Source organism: Rhizophagus irregularis, chromosome 20 (assembly GCF_026210795.1).
Source record: "Rhizophagus irregularis chromosome 20, complete sequence".
NCBI lineage: Eukaryota > Fungi > Glomeromycota > Glomeromycetes > Glomerales > Glomeraceae > Rhizophagus > Rhizophagus irregularis.
The window spans coordinates 1,295,304-1,314,889 of record NC_089448.1 but is presented as its reverse complement, the minus strand read 5'-3'; the positions used below and the strand labels follow the sequence as shown (position 1 = coordinate 1,314,889).

The following is a 19,586-nucleotide window of genomic DNA, read 5'->3' as shown; positions in this document are numbered from 1 at the left end:
TTCATCATAATCCAGTGGTCTTCTCGCTTAATCCATCTTCAGCAACAAGGTAATTGAAAATTATTAAATTATTAAACAATTCCTGAATATTATATGTACTTCTATTGGTTTAAAGTTATTTCTAAAATTAATATTAGGATTTATTTCACTACTGTATGTCATAGTACTATATTGTTAATAAAGTCTTTTGATTTCAATTTTTGAACGATACAACTTTATAGTGATAAATCTTATTTAATATATTTAATATGATATTGATATTTCTAATATAGCAGGAATACATATTGTAAAGGCAAATGTATCTAGACGAAATATATATGTGTTATTTTCGTTATTAGCTAATATGGGTTATGAGTAGTATTAATGGTTGAATATTTGCAAAATTTATTTTAACAGCAGCGCTTCAGGAAATATTTATGAAATATAAATTTGGAAATGGTCATTTATCGGAGTTTATTCCATAATTTTTTTTTTGCCTTTATAGAGCTATACTAATTTTCATTGGATCCGATGTGGAATTGGCTCGGATTCCATGTAATGACGGCAGAAGACATGGTCCGGATGATTACAAATGATTACAAATCAAAAAATTCCAGATGTTGATCAATCGAACACTGTTCATCAATGGAACTAGAGGCGAAAATTAGTATAGCCAGTATTTAATATAAAGTTTTTAACAATTAAAATTTGGACTATTTTAACTATTTTATCAAAATGAAATGATTGATTTGAATCAATATGCAGATTTTATCACATATTTAGTTAAACATAAAATGCATAAATATGTATGAAAACCATTATGCATTAAGTAGTGTTCATGTAGATACTTTCCACTTTTTGAGTGCATCATTTAAACGCATTTTTGACTTTTTTAATTTTTGGCGTAAAATATTTGAATCAGATTAAACTATTATTAGCTAATTGTAATTTTAAACCTTAATAATTTATTTTCTAAAAGAAATTAGTTTGAAATAAGGTTATTTGTCTTGAAACAACTTAATCATTCCGGAACTTGATGTTGTATGGCTTGCACCTCCTGGTTTGCTGGTTTATAATTATTAATTTCCACAGCAATATTTATGAGAATGAATAAATCTACTACAAATATGATTGTTACAAATACACAAACAAATTATTAAACTTATTTAAATATTTGTTGTTTATAATCCAGGTAAATAAAGTTAATGATTAAATTTTGCAAAGTCTCGACATTTTCTTTGTTTATCAAACAATTTAATCTTTTCTATTTCACTGTTTCTGACCTTCTTATTAAGCAAATGCTATAATTAAGTTGATTTGAGGCTTTGGGTTTAATAGCCAAAATATAATTAATAAAAAGTATAAAAAAAAAGAGATATTGTTCAAGATATTTCACTGTTTTACTAAGAAATTGATCACCTCGTAATGACTGATTCTGTTCTTATTGATGTATATTCATTGTGAGTTCATTGTAACCATTTGTTACTCCATTGTTTACAATGAAAATTATTCTAAAAGTGGCAAAATTTTTCACATAATTATGAAATAATGTAATATTATTTCTTTATATTGTTTTTACTAGTCCTCTAATTGGTAAATCGTTACATAATCAGCATTAGCTGTGTGTCACAGATCTTTCCATTTTTTTTTCCTATATACTGTATATGAAGACGTTTATCCGATGATCTGATTTGTGCGTATCACGAATCACGACTATAGGGTTGTGGACGCAGTCAAAATAAATTGCGTTGATAACGTATTAATTTCAAGACAAATATACTATTATCATATTAAATGATATTATAGAAGGTAACTACAAAGTACTATTTATTAATGAATATCATGCAATAATGCGACTTATAAATTTATCTTTCCATTTTCTTTATACAGATCAAAAATATTTTACCAGTAGGGCAGGTCACGAAAGAATAAGCTGTACGATAATGAAATCTTTAGATATGTGGAAGGTTAGAAACAATATTATATTATTAAGCTTAAAATTAATGATGAGCTATGTATAAAGAAAATTAAATCAGTTATTAAAAAAGAAAAAAGGATTTTGCATATAATGCTGGTAGAAACCAGATTTCTCAAGAATCTAAAAAGAGTCAAGTTGTCTTAGACCATGATGAATATAATGAGCCTTTCAATAAAGAAAAACGCTAATGGCTAGAATAATTGAATTAGAAATTGAATTAAAAAAAAAAACAGTTTGTATGTTTACTTGATTTGAACTTTATACTTTTCGCGATTTCTTAGTTCAACGCCTCATTAATATATTGTATAACCATCAATATAAGGTCCTATTATTGATTCTGATAAATTTATTCAATTAAGAGAGACGCATGATCCTGATAATATGCATTGGTTACATTTAATTATTCACATTTTTCTTAAAGTTCTCCATAAGCCGGCTTGCCATTAAGGGATATTATCATAATATGTTGGTGGGCATGGGATTAAGTGTAGTATAATAATCGAATAAAAGTGGTTGGTTTGAACTTAAAGGCAATTAAATTCCTTGATTTGTTATAAGTTCTTAGTATCATCAAGTAAATAGTAAGCAATAATGACGAATAAAAATTTTTCATTACTATAAATAGTATTGTTGTAGCACTAAAGCACCAAATTCTATTAACCATAAGGCATGAAAAGAGGGATTTTGAACTATCCTGTAATTCTTCAAATATTAATAAAAGAATATCTTTATTGAGTTTGGGCATATTCAAAAAAAAAGATAATAAACGAAAATGGTTCAAGACAAATGATACAATTGGAATATTTTTAAAAATTAGTTTTTATTGAAATATTAAATAAAGAAAAATATTATCAATAATTCTAATATGTTATCGTAACATCCTTCTAATACGACCAGTTGATGAAACTATTTATTTTTTTTACTTGTTACACAGATATATAATATGATTAATCATCTGATTCCATCATATATGTGTAACACTTTAATTCCCATGTCCTATAACAAAAAACAATTTAATCCAATTTAATCCTAGTTTAATCATTTTTTTTTTTTGTGGTCATTAATTAATAGCGACAAATTTAGTGTCATAATATGTGACGTTATATGGCCCATGCATAGTTTGCGAAGAATTTTATCAACTAACGTTAATAAAAAGAAAGATGATGGAATTTTATTTTATCTTCAAGATGAGGAGAAAATTGAAGTAATAAATTATGGCGATTTTTTCTTTCAAATATATATATATATATATTTATGTATAAAATATTTTCATTCTAGATACATCTATTGAGGAAGGCTTTCTTCAGAAGAAGATTGCTTCCAGTGAACTTAATCTTCAAGAATTAATTACTCATTATAATCATTTTTAATTGAAAACAAAAAAGATTGGATGGAATAAATTTTAACTTGATATATAAAACAAGTTTTGAGAATAATTTTTTTTTGAAATTACAAAATTTTTTGTACTGAGTTGGTATCAAAAATTACCTTTTCAGGCGCACTTGATTCTATTAAACTCATGAATTCGCTCTCACGAAGGAGTAATTTGGGCCTTTTTCTTAGTTACGACATTTTCACGATATTCCTCCACTATTTTTACAACTTTGTTTGGAAAATACGCATGAGAACAACTCTTCGTCCGAGCAGGATCTTCCTCCACAGTCACCGATTTAAAACTCTTCCGTTTATCTACACATCTTTTCCATACCTTTCAACCGTATTAAACACTTCCTCTTCATTTAAAGCATGCGCGATTTCTTTGTCTAAATTTATCGAAGAGGAATCACTTTTTGCAGATAAATTCACGATAGTCTTCTGATCTCCCCTTGATTCATGTTATTCCCTTCGGTAATCCATTTCCCAATTGTGGCGCTCTCGTTCTCATCGATGGCTATCGCTTCATTCTGGCTACTCTTCTTGAAAAAAGGATTCATCTAATTCTTTAACGCATCTTTAATCTCTTTCGCACTAGCCTCCTTTGTAACCTCCTTCGTAATGTTTTGTTTAGGAACCGCCGGATGTATCGTCTGTTCCTTTCTTGACGATTGAATCTTTTGCGAAGTAAACGTGTGAATTGGTTTACTCCTCCTACACCTTTTTCAGTCACACTTTTTTTCCAAACTACCCTTAAATTCTCTTCCGATCTGAATATTGTGACAAAAAGTGTCGAATCTTTCTCGAGCACACGTTTCCATAACTGAAATCATAATTCTCAATCAAAAAACAGTTCAAAGATGGGGTTGATATATCTGACGCAAGAAGAAGATAAATTTAAGAATGGGATATGTCGGTGTTATTTATAGAAAAATTTTTTAGATTACGGTGATTTTATTGAAGGATATCTTCAATGTAGTTGGTATGACGTAAACGTGATCTCACGTGCGACCGCAACTTGACGATCGGCTAAACTTCGTCGAAATTTAGTAACTAAACTCCTTAATGGCCCTTTACATTATTAATTAGTGGTCGTACTAATAAAATCAAATCTATTATTGGAAATAGAAAAAAAAGTGGCATTTATATATTTTAATCACCTCAAATCACGTCATTTTCCGGAGATCTAGTTTGTTCCTCAAAAATCTTCCGTTGCCATTTTTGCCATTTTTGGATTCCAATCGCGTGTTGAAATTTTTGCTGCGCCGGCCGGAAAACGACAGCAACAAAAAATTCCCAAGAAACCAAAATATCAAAAGCGCAGAAAAAAGATCTCCACTATCGAAAAGTACTAGATCTTGTCTGATTATTCCTAGTCCTGTGTATGTACTTTCCGTCGACTTTTGTAAGTATAGCAACTCGCATTGGCTTCTTTTTGATCGTCACTAATACAGTAAAGACAAGAGAGACTATTGCTTCTAAACTCGTAAATTAATCACGTGATAAGACCTTCGCTCGGATGTTTTTCGGTCCTAAATGATAACCAAATAAATCAATAAATCAATGATAGAATATTTATTTAGTACAACGAATATTCTGTATTTTTTTTTATTTTTTATTTTTCGTTTCTCTGGAAATACGAAATTCGAAGATAATGTATGATAATAAATTTTTACCAAAATTATCTCAAAATTTACTTGAAATTTTAGAAGATAATGAATTTTATGATATTACCATTGAAGTTGGTAATGACCCTTACGTGAAAATTTTCCGTGCTCACATGGCCATTTTAAATTATCGTTCTTCTTATTTGCGAAGAATTTTATCAACCAGCGTTAATGAAAAGAGGAATGATGGACCTTTGACACATATTAAATTACCAAATATCTTACCTGAAATTTTTCAAATGATATTAAGGTGAGACTTGGAATAATAAATTATGACGACTTTTTCTTTCAATATATATATATATACTGTATATATATTTACATGCTTACGGAAAAATTCAAATATTTTTATTTTAGATACATCTATGGAGGAAGACTTTCTTTAGAGGAATATGATACCTCGGATATTATTAAAATTTTGATTGCTTCCAGTGAACTTAATCTTCAAGAATTAATTACTCATCTACAATTATTTTTGATTGAAAACAAAAAGGATTGGATGGAACAAAATTTTAACTTGTTATATAAAACAAGTTTTGAAAATAATTCTTTCATGGAATTACGAAATTTTTGTACTGAATTGATGTCTAAAGAACCAGAAAAAATTTTTAATTCAATCGATTTTATTTCTCTTTCAGAAAATTGTTTGATTTCTCTTATTCAACATGATAATTTTCAAATGAGTGATATTCAAGTTTGGGAATATATGCTTAAATGGGGTATTGCTCAAAATCCTCAAATTTCCTCAGATCCTTCAAATTGCTCAAAAGATGATTTTAATACTTTAAATAATACTTTACAACAATTTATTCCTTTAATTAAATTCTATGATTTGACTCCAAGTGAATTTGTAGATAAAGTATATCCATATAAAAAAATCTTACCCAAAGAATTACGAGATAAATTAATTAAAGATTTTATAATTCAACCAAAAAACAAACCGGAACCAAAGACGATAACAAAAGTAATTAGCCAAAAAAGTATTGATTCAAAAATTATTACATTACAACATGTTGAATTAGTCTCGAAATGGATTGATAAATTAGAAATTACCGACAAAGTAAAAAATTTGTATGAATTCAAATTAATTCTTCGTGGATCTCGTGATGGATTTTCATCTAGTAAATTTCATGAGATCTGTGATGATCAATCTCATACTATATCAATTATTAAAGTGAAAGATAGTAATGAAATTCTTGGAGGATATAATCCACTCCCATGGAATTCTAGAGGTGGCTATGGCATTACTAGAGACAGTTTTATATTCTCTTTTATGAATAAGGAAAATATTGAAAATTATGTTTTAAGTCGCGTAATGGTTGTAAGTTATGCTACATTTAATCACATTAATTGTGGCCCATCATTTGGTTCTGACCTCGTTTTGTGTGGAGAAAATGGCTATGATTGGAGTTGTAATTCTGGTGCTTTTTACAAATCAATTAGAGAAACTAAAGACTATTTTTCCGTAGAAGAATATGAAATATTTCAAATTTTGAAAGAATGATTAATATTTTAATAATTAAGGATCCTAGTGTATTCCTCATGATATATATGTATAATTATTAGTTATTACGGATTAAGTAAATTATTTAGATCAAATAAAAAAAAAGATTTTTTTCCAGGCTTCTTTTGTTTAATAAAATTCTACTTTTCAAGAATAAATCAATTGTTATTAATCGTAGGAAAAGTTGAATAAATTTTTTCTTATAATATTGTTAATGTATGAATTGATAATTGGTTTAACTGATTTAGTATTCCAAAATGTAATGTCTAAAGTTATTCCTTGTTGTGAAAAATTATTTCATAAATGATGATAATTTTCTGGTTCTCTTTAACAAATAAATGGATGTACCTTTTTATCTTTTTTCCAGAACTTTTGTGAGTGTTTAAGTAAGAACATTTTGCTGTGTCTAGAAATGTGTCGAGTTAGATAAATCACGTGACCAACCTTCGGTCGAAAGATTTCTCAATTCTACACTTACTGAAGCAAGGTACCACAGGCAAAACTATCGAAAATGTTAGATGATAGTAAATTTATAGTATAACCATTGTAATAGTAATGCTCCTTACGTAAAAATATTTCGTGTTCGTGTGGCTATTTTAATTTATCATTCTACTTATTTGCGAAAACTTTCTTATCAGTTTTAATACCAAATATTATACCTAACTGAATGATATTGAGATAAGAAAATTGAAATAAATAATTATTTTTTTTTTAAAAAAAAAATAATAATAATAATTATAAGGGGCAGTGATATAGCTAATATTAGTTTCATAACTATGAAGGAGCCTTACCCCTCCACCCCCAGGTAAGATTTCTTTTAGCCAATAATATTTAATTATAAATATAATACTAGTTTTAACCAATAAAAATGTTTAATTTTGTGTCACGTAAGATTTTGCTTACCCTCTAAAATATTAGCTAATATATGTCATGGCCCTAATAGGATACTTCGAAAATCTTTGCTTTTGAAATTAGTCGCCAAGAATAAATCTTTAAATAAGCTTTATACACTTCCTTGAAATTAAAGATTTACAAACCTGACGCTCACAATTCCTGACAAATCATAATCCCGAAAATTAAATCCCAAAACTACGTAAATCCGCTTTTAAATACTAAATATTATTACGTCATTATAATATAATTGTCAGGAGGATAATAAGTTTCGTGATAATGAATGTCAGGAACAATGTGGTTTAATTTTTTGGATTATGATTTGTCAGGACCCTATAAAAAATTTTATCCGTTATCTCTGTAAAAACTCCGTAAAAATGCGCCTTTCACGGATCTATTCACGGAAATGTAAATAATTCGATAAGTTCTATGATATAAGGTTATTAATTCCGGAAATATGAGCCTTTTATGGAATAAAGATGAAATATAAAAAATGGATCGTCTTTTTTTACAGGGGGATTGTGAGCTCGGGATTGTGTTGTAACAGGATTCTGATCGTTGGGATTTCGGTAAAACCCTATTTCCAACGAAAAAGAGGTTAATTTGCTGTACTGATGAACCATCAAAAGTGTATATTTAAAGTAATGATATCATTGTGTGATGATGGGGATTAATAATGGTAGGTGGATGATCAATGTTCATCTGTCCGTGTTCATTGATAATTGGTGTTGATTATTAGTATCACGTGATGTCAAATCCGGAAGATTGAGGAAGAGGATTTTCGTCAGTATCCATATTATCTGAGGGGAAAAATATTATCTATTTTTTCCATGTCATCTTCTATATGAACAGCTCTAATTTTACTAGGATATTGTCTATATTTTTTGCAATTTTAGTATTGGAACGAGTATTGTGACTCATTTTCTATATGTAACTCACGTCGGAGAATCCAAAAATTTTAATTATTTAGTAATGTTAACTAGTCCGAAAAAAAGTTTTTTTAATAAAGTTCTTTAGCGAAATTTTTGGTCAAAGGATCGACCGATCTCCAACTGAGAGTTAGAGTAATTATTCGTAAATAAATCGCGTGATTATGCCTTTCGGTGTTTTTTTCGGTCCGAAATTGCCAAATAAATCAATGACCAAATATTTATTTAGTTCAAATATTCTGTATTTTTTTTTTATTCTTCGTTTCTCTGAAAAATACGAAATTCGAAAATAATGTATGATAATAAATTTTTACCAACATTATCTCAAAATTTACTTGAAATTTTAGAAGATAATGAATTTTATGATATTACCATTGAAGTTGGTAATGACCCTTACGTGAAAATTTTCCATGCTCACATGGTTATTTTAAATTATCGTTCTTCTTATTTGCGAAGAATTTTATCAACCAGCGTTAATGAAAAGGGGGATGATAAAACCTTGACACATATTAAATTACCAAATATTTTGCCTGAAATTTTTCAAATGATATTAAGGTGAGAGTTGGAAAAATAAATTATGACGACTTTTTCTTTCAAAAAAATATATACAGTCAGACCTTTATGTACCGATATCCTATATACCGATAATTGCCTGTACCGATAAATTTTCTATGTCCCGTTTCACAATTAATAAAAATACCTCATTGTCCGATATTATATATAGTTTCACGATGTAACATGTACCGATACCTTTCTTTGCCTCTTTATACATAATAAGATGTTACTTTAGGTATGGGTTACACTGGTATTAATTCGGGCCAACACTATAAATTTGTTCCATCCAAATCACATGAAATTTTAATATATTATCGTAGTTTGCATAATGCTATAATGCTGGCAAGAATTTGATTTTGGACCGCATTATGATTCACTGATAACGGTAACGTAAAATAATTTGATATACCGATATATTTTCGCCAAAACAACAGTATCGGTATATAGAGGTCCGACTGTATATATATATTTACATCATTACATGCTTACGGAAAAATTCAAATTTTTTTATTTTAGATACATCTATGGAGGAAGGCTTTCTTTGGAAGAATATGATACTTCGGATATTATTAAAATTTTGATTGCTTCTAATGAACTTAATCTTCAAGAATTGATTACTCATCTACAATTATTTTTAATTGAAAACAAAAAGGATTGGATGGAACAAAATTTTAACTTGTTATATAAAACAAGTTTTGAAAATAATTCTTTTATGGAATTACGAAATTTTTGTACTGAATTGATGTCTAAAGAACCAGAAAAAATTTTTAATTCAATCGAATTTATTTCTCTTTCAGAAAATTGTTTGATTTCTCTTATTCAACATGATAATTTTCAAATGAGTGATATTCAAGTTTGGGAACATGTACTTAAATGGGGTATTGCTCAAAATTCTGAACTTTCTTCAGATCTCTCAAGTTATTCAATAGATGATTTTGATACTTTAAAGAATACTTTACAACAAATTATCCCTTTAATTAAATTCTACAATTTGGCTCCAAATGAATTTGCAGATAAAGTATTTCCATATAAAAAGATCATACCCAAAGAATTACTTGATAAATTAATTAAAGATTTTATAATTCAACCAAATAACAAACAGGAATCAAAGACGATAACAAAAGAAATTAATTCAAAAATTATTGATTCAAGAATTATTACATTCCATCATATTGAGTTAATCTCGAAGTGGATTGATAAATTAGAAATTACCGACAAAGTAAAAAATTTGTACGAATTCAAATTAATTCTTCGTGGATCTCGTGATGGATTTTCATCTAGTAAATTTCATGAGATCTGTGATGGTCAATCTCATACTATATCAATTATTAAAGTGAAAGATAGTAATGAAATTCTTGGAGGATATAATCCGCTCACATGGGATTCTTATGAAGACGACTACACCTATGGCTTTACTACAAATAGTTTTATATTTTCTTTTAAGAATAAAGAAAATATTGAAAATTATGTTTTAAGCCGCGTAAAGTGTGGAAGTTCTCATGCTATATATAATCACACTAAATTCGGTCCGTCATTTGGTCGTGGTGACTTTTTTGTGTTGGGAAAACATTGCTACGATCGGAGTAGTTGTTCTTCTTTTGATTATGACAAATCAATTAGAGAAACTAAAGATAATTTTTCAGTAGAAGAATATGAAATTTTTGAAATTTTGAAGGAATAATTACTACTAGTATTTTAATAATTAAGGATCCTAGTGTATTCCTCATGACATATATATATAATTATTAGTTATTACGAACTAGGTAAATTATTTAGATCAAATAAAAAAAAGATTTTTTTCCAGGCTTCTTTTGTTTAATAAAATTCTACTTTTCAAGAATAAATCAATTGTTATTAATCGTAGGAAAAGTTAAATACTTTTTATATTATATTTATTAAGAAATGAAGTTTTAAATTTTTGACGAGATAATCATAAATTCGTTCTTGATATATGAATTGATAATTGGTGTTTAGTAGATCGAACTCTTTCAAATGTAACGTCTCAAATTTAAAGATATGATTCTTTTTAACGAATGAATGGATTCTATCTTTTTTATCTTTTTTCCAGGACTCTTGTGAGCGTTCAAATAAGAAAAAACATTTAGCTGCGCCTAGAAAAAAATGGTATCAAGTTCGCGTGAGCAACCTTTGAGTCAGGTGATGCCGAAGCTATCCCAAAATGCACTAGAATTTTGTAATTTATAGGATGTGAAAAAAATAATTTTGGGAGGCGAAAAAAGAAACTGTGACTAAGTCCCTCAGATAAATATAAACAGTGAAAACGCGGTGCCGGCGGTGACGAGTACTTTTAGGGCATGTGCGGGTAGAAAAATTTATTTTTTTAAAAAAATCTTAGAAAATTTGATTTGATTTATTTTATTTTATTTTTATTTTATTTTAAACGATTTACAAAACCGAAAAAAATCCCAAACCAAACGAATCGCTCAACCCCACTAGAGGGCAGTGATGGACAATGACCATGATCATATCATTCATATGTACTTATGACCAGTGGTCAAATGCCTATTGGTCATAATTATATAATCATAATGTCATTGGTTAATGATCACATGATCTATATAACTATCTTATAATTATAAGTTTATGGACGGATTTAAGACACCGATTTTGTTATGAGAACCTGGTGCCAATTATTGGATGACGTGACCATGCGTTGGTACCCAGGATTCTGGAAACTCAAGGACCGCAAGGAACGTGAACGTTTCCAGGATAAAGTACTAATCCCATCAGACGCCCCGAAAAAGATTTTAAAAATTATTATAAAGGGCAATCCTTTGGAGACTTTGTGTACAAGACTCTTAAGGCTAGGTCTGGTTCTTCTATACTGGACAAAGGGAATAAATATTTGATTTCGAGTCCCAAAAACAACTACATTCTGCTATAGAGGTGCCACAGGCTTGGAAGATGACCATATCAAACTCCCCCTATGTTAACAGGGCGGACATCCCCATATTATCACAATATTGCCGATCATTTTGCCGATCACTTGTCCAATATTATCACATTAAAAAATACCGTTGAATTAGTTTTTTCACAAATTCTACATAATAATGTATAAAATTTCGATTTTATTTACTTTATTTTATTTATTGTTAATAAATTAGTTCTTAAAATAATTCATAAAGATTTTGTCAAATATCAGACATATATTAATTTTACAATAATTGTAAACATTTATTTAATGATAACTTTTGGGTTATCAAAAATTATCCAGGTTTATTATAGCCATTGATTCTTGAATACCTAAATAATATACTGTAAAAGTTTCAAGTTTTGCCCGAAGATCTGTGGCTTCGCCCGAAGCTTCAAAGTCACGTTAGCAGATGATCGGCATATATATAGCATATATATTAATTATTGAAAATTTGACGTAAAATCTAACTTTGGAAACACACCTTATTTTGCCACAATACTTTTATATTAATTTATTGATAAATGAAACTATTAAATAAAATAATTTAACATAAATTGTCAGAACATTTATTGCTTGGAATAAAGCTTCAAATTTAACGTGATATCACTTATATCATGATCGGCAAGTGATCGACATTGTGATATAATGCATGTCCGCCCTGTTTTCCCTATGTTAAACAAAAACCCAAGTCTAATAAAGACAAAATGAAAAACTCAAAATCCCTCAAAGGGAAGCAGGCGGTACTCTACCTCTTCAAAAAATTCCCGCAATAAATCCAAAAAACACACCAAAGTGAACGACGACACGCGGTCTTTGTTGAAATCAATCCTGAATCTCCTCTCCTAGATTTTGAGCAAAATCCTTCGAATTAAAGAAGGCGTTTCGTACCCATGTAATGCTGAAGTGATACTAACGTTACGAACCCTTATACTTTTTAATTTATGCAGGATCCCACGAGGATGTAGTTAGTGTTTTGATCCAGATAAAATCTTAAATATTTTAAATGAGATTATTGCCGAAAAAAGATTTTAAATCTCAGCTCTGAATAGACTATAATTTCGACCAGAATATTTAATATATTATGAATCAAAAAATTGGTAATTCTGATAGTTCTATCCTGAATTAACCGAAACGGATACTGGATAAAAACCGGATAAAACCGCTTCGGATCCAAACACTAGATGTAGTTGGGTGTTTTAAGGAGTGTTTAGTTGAACTGTAGGTAGTTGTAGAGCAGTCCTATAGTTTTTTTTTTAGCTTCTGCTTTTTTTTCTATTTCCCCCATTTTTACTCCCTATATGATCATATTCCTTTCCCCAGTTCTTTTTTTTTTAATTTTTTATTTTTTATTTTTTTCATTTTCGTTCTTCTTAAATCCTTATAACTCTTCAATAGGTGGTTGGTAAAGCTTCGGTTGAGCCTCCACAGTTCCTGTAACCGCACCAGGGTGGCATCATCCTCGGGTGATTTAGATTATAGTATAGTTTTAGATAGTGTTTGACTTGATTTATCTTGTTCATGTTTATCTTACTGTAATCGTGTCCACATGAGTGGATTATAAAAATAAAAATAAAAATAAAAAATTTCTTCCAATTTTATTATATAAAATACCATGATTTGATTGGTTAATAATTTATGACTGTAGTCATATGATCTTACAAATTCAAAATGACCAAATGACCTATGACTAGTCATATAGGTCATAGTGGTCATTCTAGGTCATAGTCCAACACTGCTAGAGGGACCATCCTGCCTGTTATTTATAATAAATAACACTAGGCATGACCAGCATCGTCAAAAAACGTAACCATAGAAAAAGGAACCGAAAAAAAGTATAAAATTTATAACTATTATAATGAGAAAAAGCGGTCCATCCACCAGAATGTAAATAATTAGATGTAACTAGGACAAACCACAAAGGAATCGGAGGCCTATTCGGGTGGAGGCGAAATCGCAGGTCCGGAAGTGCGCAAGTCATGAGGTGAAGGTAACGGATCAGCTACGACCAAAGGAGAGTTCAGTCCCACGTGAAGCCTCGGAGAGCCTGGAGAAATTGCGGTATGAAGTGCATGTTTCTTGGGAGCACGTTTAACGTGCCATTTTTTCTTTTTACTAATCCCTTGTGTGCGTTCCCAGGCACGCAGGAAGGAGTTGTGTTGAGGCTAAATGGTTTGATAAAGGCATTGTTGCACTGACAAAAAGAATTCAAAAATAATATCACGAGTTGATTTCATATTAAATGTAAATGAGTTGATCGGATCATAAAGGCTCTGAGGGACAATTTGATGTAAAACGAGATAAATTTCATGAGAATCCTCAGACATAAGTGGAACGTCACTAAAAAAAGAATAACGATTAACACATCTAGGATAATTTAATTGTGTTTTTGCGTCTTGGAATCAATAAGAGACATAAGTTTAGTTATCCTTATGATTTCTTAGGGTATTGTTAATAAGAGGTCTAAGGTTGGCGCAAAAGCCAAAGTGATCCGGGTGATAAAATAGAAGATGAAATATGTATAAGATGCGGAAAAAACGAAGTAGAAAGTTGGGAACATATCTGGATCTGCGAAGATAACGAATTCTCGATCGATGAAATTGTACAAGAATCAATATATCGTTTTGAACAGAATTTAAAGAATTGTAACCAAAATGAAGATATAGATATTCTGAGGAATTATAATATTGAATTTATAAGTATTTTAAAAAGCCCTTCAATAATTTAAGAGGAAAAAGTAAAAAATGGGAATTATTAGAGGTGTATACAACGAAAATTTCAATAGTTTATCAAATAAGAAAGAGGAGAAATTGATGATAAAAAGGCTTTGGATGTTTATTTATGATGAAATTAAAGATCGTTTATGGATACCAAGATGCGAGGAAATTAAACGATTAGAAGAGAAAAGCTAATATACAAAAATCGGATTTTAGGAAAAAAAGAGAAAAGTTAGTAGGAAATTTGGAGGAAAATACGAAATAACAAATAAAAATTAATAGAAAAAAAATAAAAACAGAAGGAAAATTAGAAAAATCAAATTAAAATAGATTTAATAAAAAAATTAGTAGAGTAACGTTAGAAAGACTGACAGGTTCAATTGTAGATGGGAATAGTATAGCAAAAACGTGGGATACAACTGTCAAATTGACAAAATATTTAGATTAGATATATTTTAGCATAGTTTTAGTACTAGAAATTTGTTCGAAAATTACTTAGTTATAGGGTTTTGAGAAATTTTATTTCGAAAATCTCTAAGTTTCTCTAAGTATTTTAATAATCAATTATGTAATTTGTATCAAATTTAAAAAATAAAATGCGTTACTATTTAAAAAAAAAAAAAAAGGTGATTCGGGTGGTTCGAACAAATCGGACAAGGTATGCCTGTGTCCGAATATAATTTAGGATAATGTTTAATAAGTACATCTCCACGCGGAAGGATGTGGTTAAGGCTTTTAATTTGAAAGCTTTGATATGCCGAGTTATGTTCGCTGCATCTTAGAAAATTTGTTTGTGTTACTGAGAAAGATCTATTGCCGTAAATTAATCATGTGATTAGACCTTCGGATGTTTTCGGCCCGAAATTACCAAATAAATCAATGATCGAATATTTATTTAGTTCAACAAATATTCTGTATTTTTTTTTATTTTTTATTCTTCGTTTCATTGAAAAATACGAAATTCGAAAATAATGTATGATAATAAATTTTTACCAAAATTATCTCAAAATTTACTTGAAGTTTTAGAAGATAATGAATTTTATGATATTACTATTGAAGTTGGTCATGACCCTCATGTAAAAATTTTCCGTGCCCACATGGTAATTTTAAATTATCGTTCTTCTTATTTGCGAAGAATTTTATCAACTAACGTTAATGAAAAGAGGGATGATGGAGCTATGACACATATTAAATTACCAAATATTTTACCTGAAATCTTCCAAATGATATTGAGGTAAGAGAATTAAAATAATAAATTATGTCGACTTCAAAAAAAAAAAAAAAAAATATTTATATGCTTACGGAAAATTCAAATATTTTCATTTTAGATACATCTATGGAGGAAGGCTTTCTTTAGAGGAATACGATACTTCGGATATTATTAAAATATTGATTGCTTCCAGTGAACTTAATCTTCAAGAATTAATTACTCATCTACAATTATTTTTGATTGAAACTAAAAAGGATTGGATGGAACAAAATTTTAACTTAATATATGAAACAAGTTTTGAGAATAATTCTTTTTCGAAATTACAAAATTTTTGTACTGAATTGATGTCTAAAGAACCAGAAAAAATTTTTAATTCAATCGATTTCATTTCTATTTCAGAAACTTGTTTGATTTCTCTTATTCAACATGATAATTTTCAAATGAGTGATATTCAAGTTTGGGAGCATGTACTTAAATGGGGTATTGCTCAAAATCCTCAAATTTCCTCAGAACCTTCAAATTGCTCAAAAGATGATTTTAATACTTTAAAGAATACTTTACAACAATTTATTCCTTTAATTAAATTCAATAATTTAACTCCAAATGAATTTGTGGATAAAGTATATCCATATAAAAAAATCTTACCCAAAGAGTTACGTGATAAATTAATTAAAGATTTTATAATTCAACCAAATAACAAATCGGAACCAAAGACGATAACAAAAGAAATTAGCCCAAAAAGTATTGATTCAAAAATTATTACATTACAACATGTTGAATTAATCTCGAAATGGATTGATAAATTAGAAATTACCGATAAAATCAAAAATTTGTACGAATTTAAATTAATTCTTCGTGGATCTCGTGACGGATTTTCATCCCGTAAATTTCATGAGATCTGTGATAATAAACCTCGTACTATATCAATTATTAAAGTGAAAGATAGTAATGAAATTCTTGGAGGATATAATCCGCTCACATGGGATTCTAAAGGTGGCTACTATAGCATTACTAAAAATAGTTTTATATTCTCTTTTAAGAATAAGGAAAATATTGGAAATTATGTTTTAAGTCGCGTAAAGAATGAAAATTGTGCTATATTTAATCACATTGATGGTGGTCCATTATTTGGTCGTGATGACTTATATTTATTGGGAAAAAATGGCTATGATCGGAGTTTTTGTTCTTATTCTGGATATTATGACAAATCAATTAGAGAAACTAAAGACCATTTTTCCGTAGAAGAATATGAAATATTTCAAATTTTGAAAGAATGATTAATATTTTAATAATTAAGGATCCTAGTTTATTCCTCATAATATGTTGTATATATAATTATTAGTTATTACGAACTAGTAAGTAAATTAGTTAGATCAAATAAAAAAAAATGATCTTTTTTTGTTTGATAAAATTCTACTTTTCAAGAATAATTCGAAGGTTATTAATCGTATAAAAGTTGAATACTTTTTTATTATATTTATTACTAAGAAATGAAGTTTAAATTTTTGACGAGATAATCATAAATTCGTTATTATAATAATGTTGATATATGAATTGATAATTAGTTTAACTGAATCGACTCAAATTTAAAGATATTCCTCATTGTGAAAAATTATTTCATAAATGATGATAATTTCTGGCTCTTTAACAAATAAATGGATTTACCTTTGTTTTTTATCTTTTTTTTTCCAGGACTCTTGTGAGTGTTTAAGTAAACTATTGCTTCTAAGACTCGTAAATTTCGTAAATTGATCACGTGATTAGACCCCCTCACTCGGATGTTTTTCGGTCCGAAATTACCAAATAAATCAATGATCGAATATTTATTTGGTTCAACAAATATTTTGTATTTTTTTTTTTATTTTTTATTCTTCGTTTCTCTGAAAAATACGAAATTCGAAAATAATGTATGATAATAAATTTTTACCAAAATTATCTCAAAATTTACTTGAAATTTTAGAAGATAATGAATTTTATGATATTACCATTGAAGTTGGTAATGACCCTTACGTGAAAATTTTCCGTGCTCACATGGTTATTTTAAATTATCGTTCTTCTTATTTGCGAAGAATTTTATCAACCAACGTTAATGAAAAGAGGGATGATGGAACTTTGACACATATTAAATTACCAAATATTTTACCTGAAATTTTTCAAATGATATTAAGGTGAGAATTGGAATTAATAAATTATGATGAGTTTTTCTTTCAAAAAAAATATATGTGTATATATATTTACATTCTTATGGAAAAATTCAAATATTTTTATTTTAGATACATTTATGGAGGAAGACTTTCTTTGGAAGAATATAATACCTCGAATATTATTAAAATATTGATTGCTTCCAGTGAACTTAATCTTCAAGAATTAATTACTCATTTACAATTATTTTTAATTGAAAACAAAAAGGATTGGATGGAACAAAATTTTAACTTGTTATATAAAACAAGTTTTGAAAATAATTCTTTCATGGAATTACGAAATTTTTGTACTGAATTGATGTCTAAAGAACCAGAAAAAATTTTTAATTCAATCGATTTTACTACACTTTCAGAAAATTGTTTGATTTCTCTTATTCAACATGATAATTTTCAAATGAGTGATATTCAAGTTTGGGAACATGTACTTAAATGGGGTATTGCTCAAAATCCTCAAATTTCCTCAGATCCTTCAAATTACTCAAAAGATGATTTTAATACTTTAAAGAATACTTTACAACAATTTATTCCTTTAATTAAATTCAATAATTTAACTCCAAATGAATTTGTGGATAAAGTATATCCATATAAAAAAATCTTACCCAAAGAGTTACGTGATAAATTAATTAAATATTTTATAATTCAACCAAATAACAAACCGGAACCAAAGAAGATAACAAAAGAAATTAGCCCAAAAAGTATTGATTCAAGAATTATTACATTCCAACATGTTGAATTAATCTCGAAATGGATTGATAAATTAGAAATTACCGATAAAATCAAAAATTTGTACGAATTTAAATTAATTCTTCGTGGATCTCGTGATGGATTTTCACCTAGTAAATTTCATGAGATCTGTGATAACAAATCTCATACTATATCAATTATTAAAGTGAAAGATAGTAATGAAATTCTTGGAGGATATAATCCGCTCTCATGGAATTCTAAAGGTGGCTATGACATTACTAAAGACAGTTTTATATTATCTTTTAAGAATAAGGAAAATATTGGAAATTATGTTTTAAGTCGCGTAAAAAATGAAAATTATGCTATATTTAATCACATTAATGGTGGTCCATTATTTGGTTTTGGTGAATTTTGTTTGTTTGGAGAAAATGGCTATGATCAGAGTTGTTGTTCTTATTATGGATGTTATGACAAATCAATTAGAGAAACTAAAGACAATTTTTCCGTAGAAGAATATGAAATATTTCAAATTTTGAAAGAATGATTAATATTTTAATAATTAAGGATCCTAGTGTATTCCTAATGTTATGATCAAATAAAAAAAAAAGATTTTTTTCCAAATAAAATTCTACTTTTCAATAATAAATCGATTGTTACTAATCGTAGGAAAAGTTACTTTTTATTATTAAGAAATAAAATTTTAAATTTTTGACGAGATAATCCTAAATTCGTTCATATAATAATGTTGATGTATGAATTGATAATTGGGTTAATTGATTTAGCGGATCTAATTTCTTCAAATGTAATGTCTCAAATTTAAAGATATGACTCATCTCTTTAACAAATGAATGGATTCTATCTTTTTTTTTCAGGATTCTTGAAGTAAGAAAGAACATTTTGCTGTGCATAGAAAAAATGGTGTGTCGAGTTAGATAAATCACGTGACCGACTTTGAGTCAGGTTTC

The 19,586-nt window shown here is 28.4% G+C and overlaps 4 protein-coding genes across 5 annotated transcripts; all 4 read left to right on the top strand.

Annotated features, from left to right (window-relative positions):
* Positions 1 to 4,985: 4,985 nt before the first annotated feature.
* OCT59_012914 (uncharacterized protein) lies at positions 4,986 to 6,502 on the top strand (the record flags this gene model as incomplete). 2 transcript variants are annotated; one of them, XM_066140460.1, is made up of 2 exons in its annotated part: positions 4,986 to 5,248; positions 5,356 to 6,502. In XM_066140460.1, 2 exons carry the CDS (start codon positions 4,986 to 4,988, stop codon positions 6,500 to 6,502), a joined length of 1,410 nt encoding a protein of 469 aa, XP_066001342.1. The 2 variants fall into 2 exon arrangements, with proteins under 2 accessions (XP_066001342.1, XP_066001341.1); XM_066140459.1 differs by lacking the exon at positions 4,986 to 5,248 and having other exon boundaries at positions 6,272 to 6,502.
* Positions 6,503 to 8,614: 2,112 nt separating this feature from the next.
* Positions 8,615 to 10,558, top strand: OCT59_012913 (uncharacterized protein; the record flags this gene model as incomplete). Its single annotated transcript, XM_066140458.1, has 2 exons — positions 8,615 to 8,877; positions 9,394 to 10,558. 2 exons carry the CDS (start codon positions 8,615 to 8,617, stop codon positions 10,556 to 10,558), a joined length of 1,428 nt encoding a protein of 475 aa, XP_066001340.1.
* A 4,939-nt stretch (positions 10,559 to 15,497) lies between these two features.
* On the top strand, positions 15,498 to 17,013 carry OCT59_012912 (uncharacterized protein; the record flags this gene model as incomplete). Its single annotated transcript, XM_066140457.1, has 2 exons — positions 15,498 to 15,760; positions 15,855 to 17,013. The coding sequence occupies 2 exons, from the start codon at positions 15,498 to 15,500 to the stop codon at positions 17,011 to 17,013; spliced, it is 1,422 nt and encodes a 473-aa protein (XP_066001339.1).
* Positions 17,014 to 17,641: 628 nt separating this feature from the next.
* Positions 17,642 to 19,258, top strand: OCT59_012911 (uncharacterized protein; the record flags this gene model as incomplete). Its single annotated transcript, XM_066140456.1, has 2 exons — positions 17,642 to 17,904; positions 18,010 to 19,258. The coding sequence occupies 2 exons, from the start codon at positions 17,642 to 17,644 to the stop codon at positions 19,163 to 19,165; spliced, it is 1,419 nt and encodes a 472-aa protein (XP_066001338.1). The 3' UTR covers positions 19,166 to 19,258.
* Positions 19,259 to 19,586: the final 328 nt, after the last annotated feature.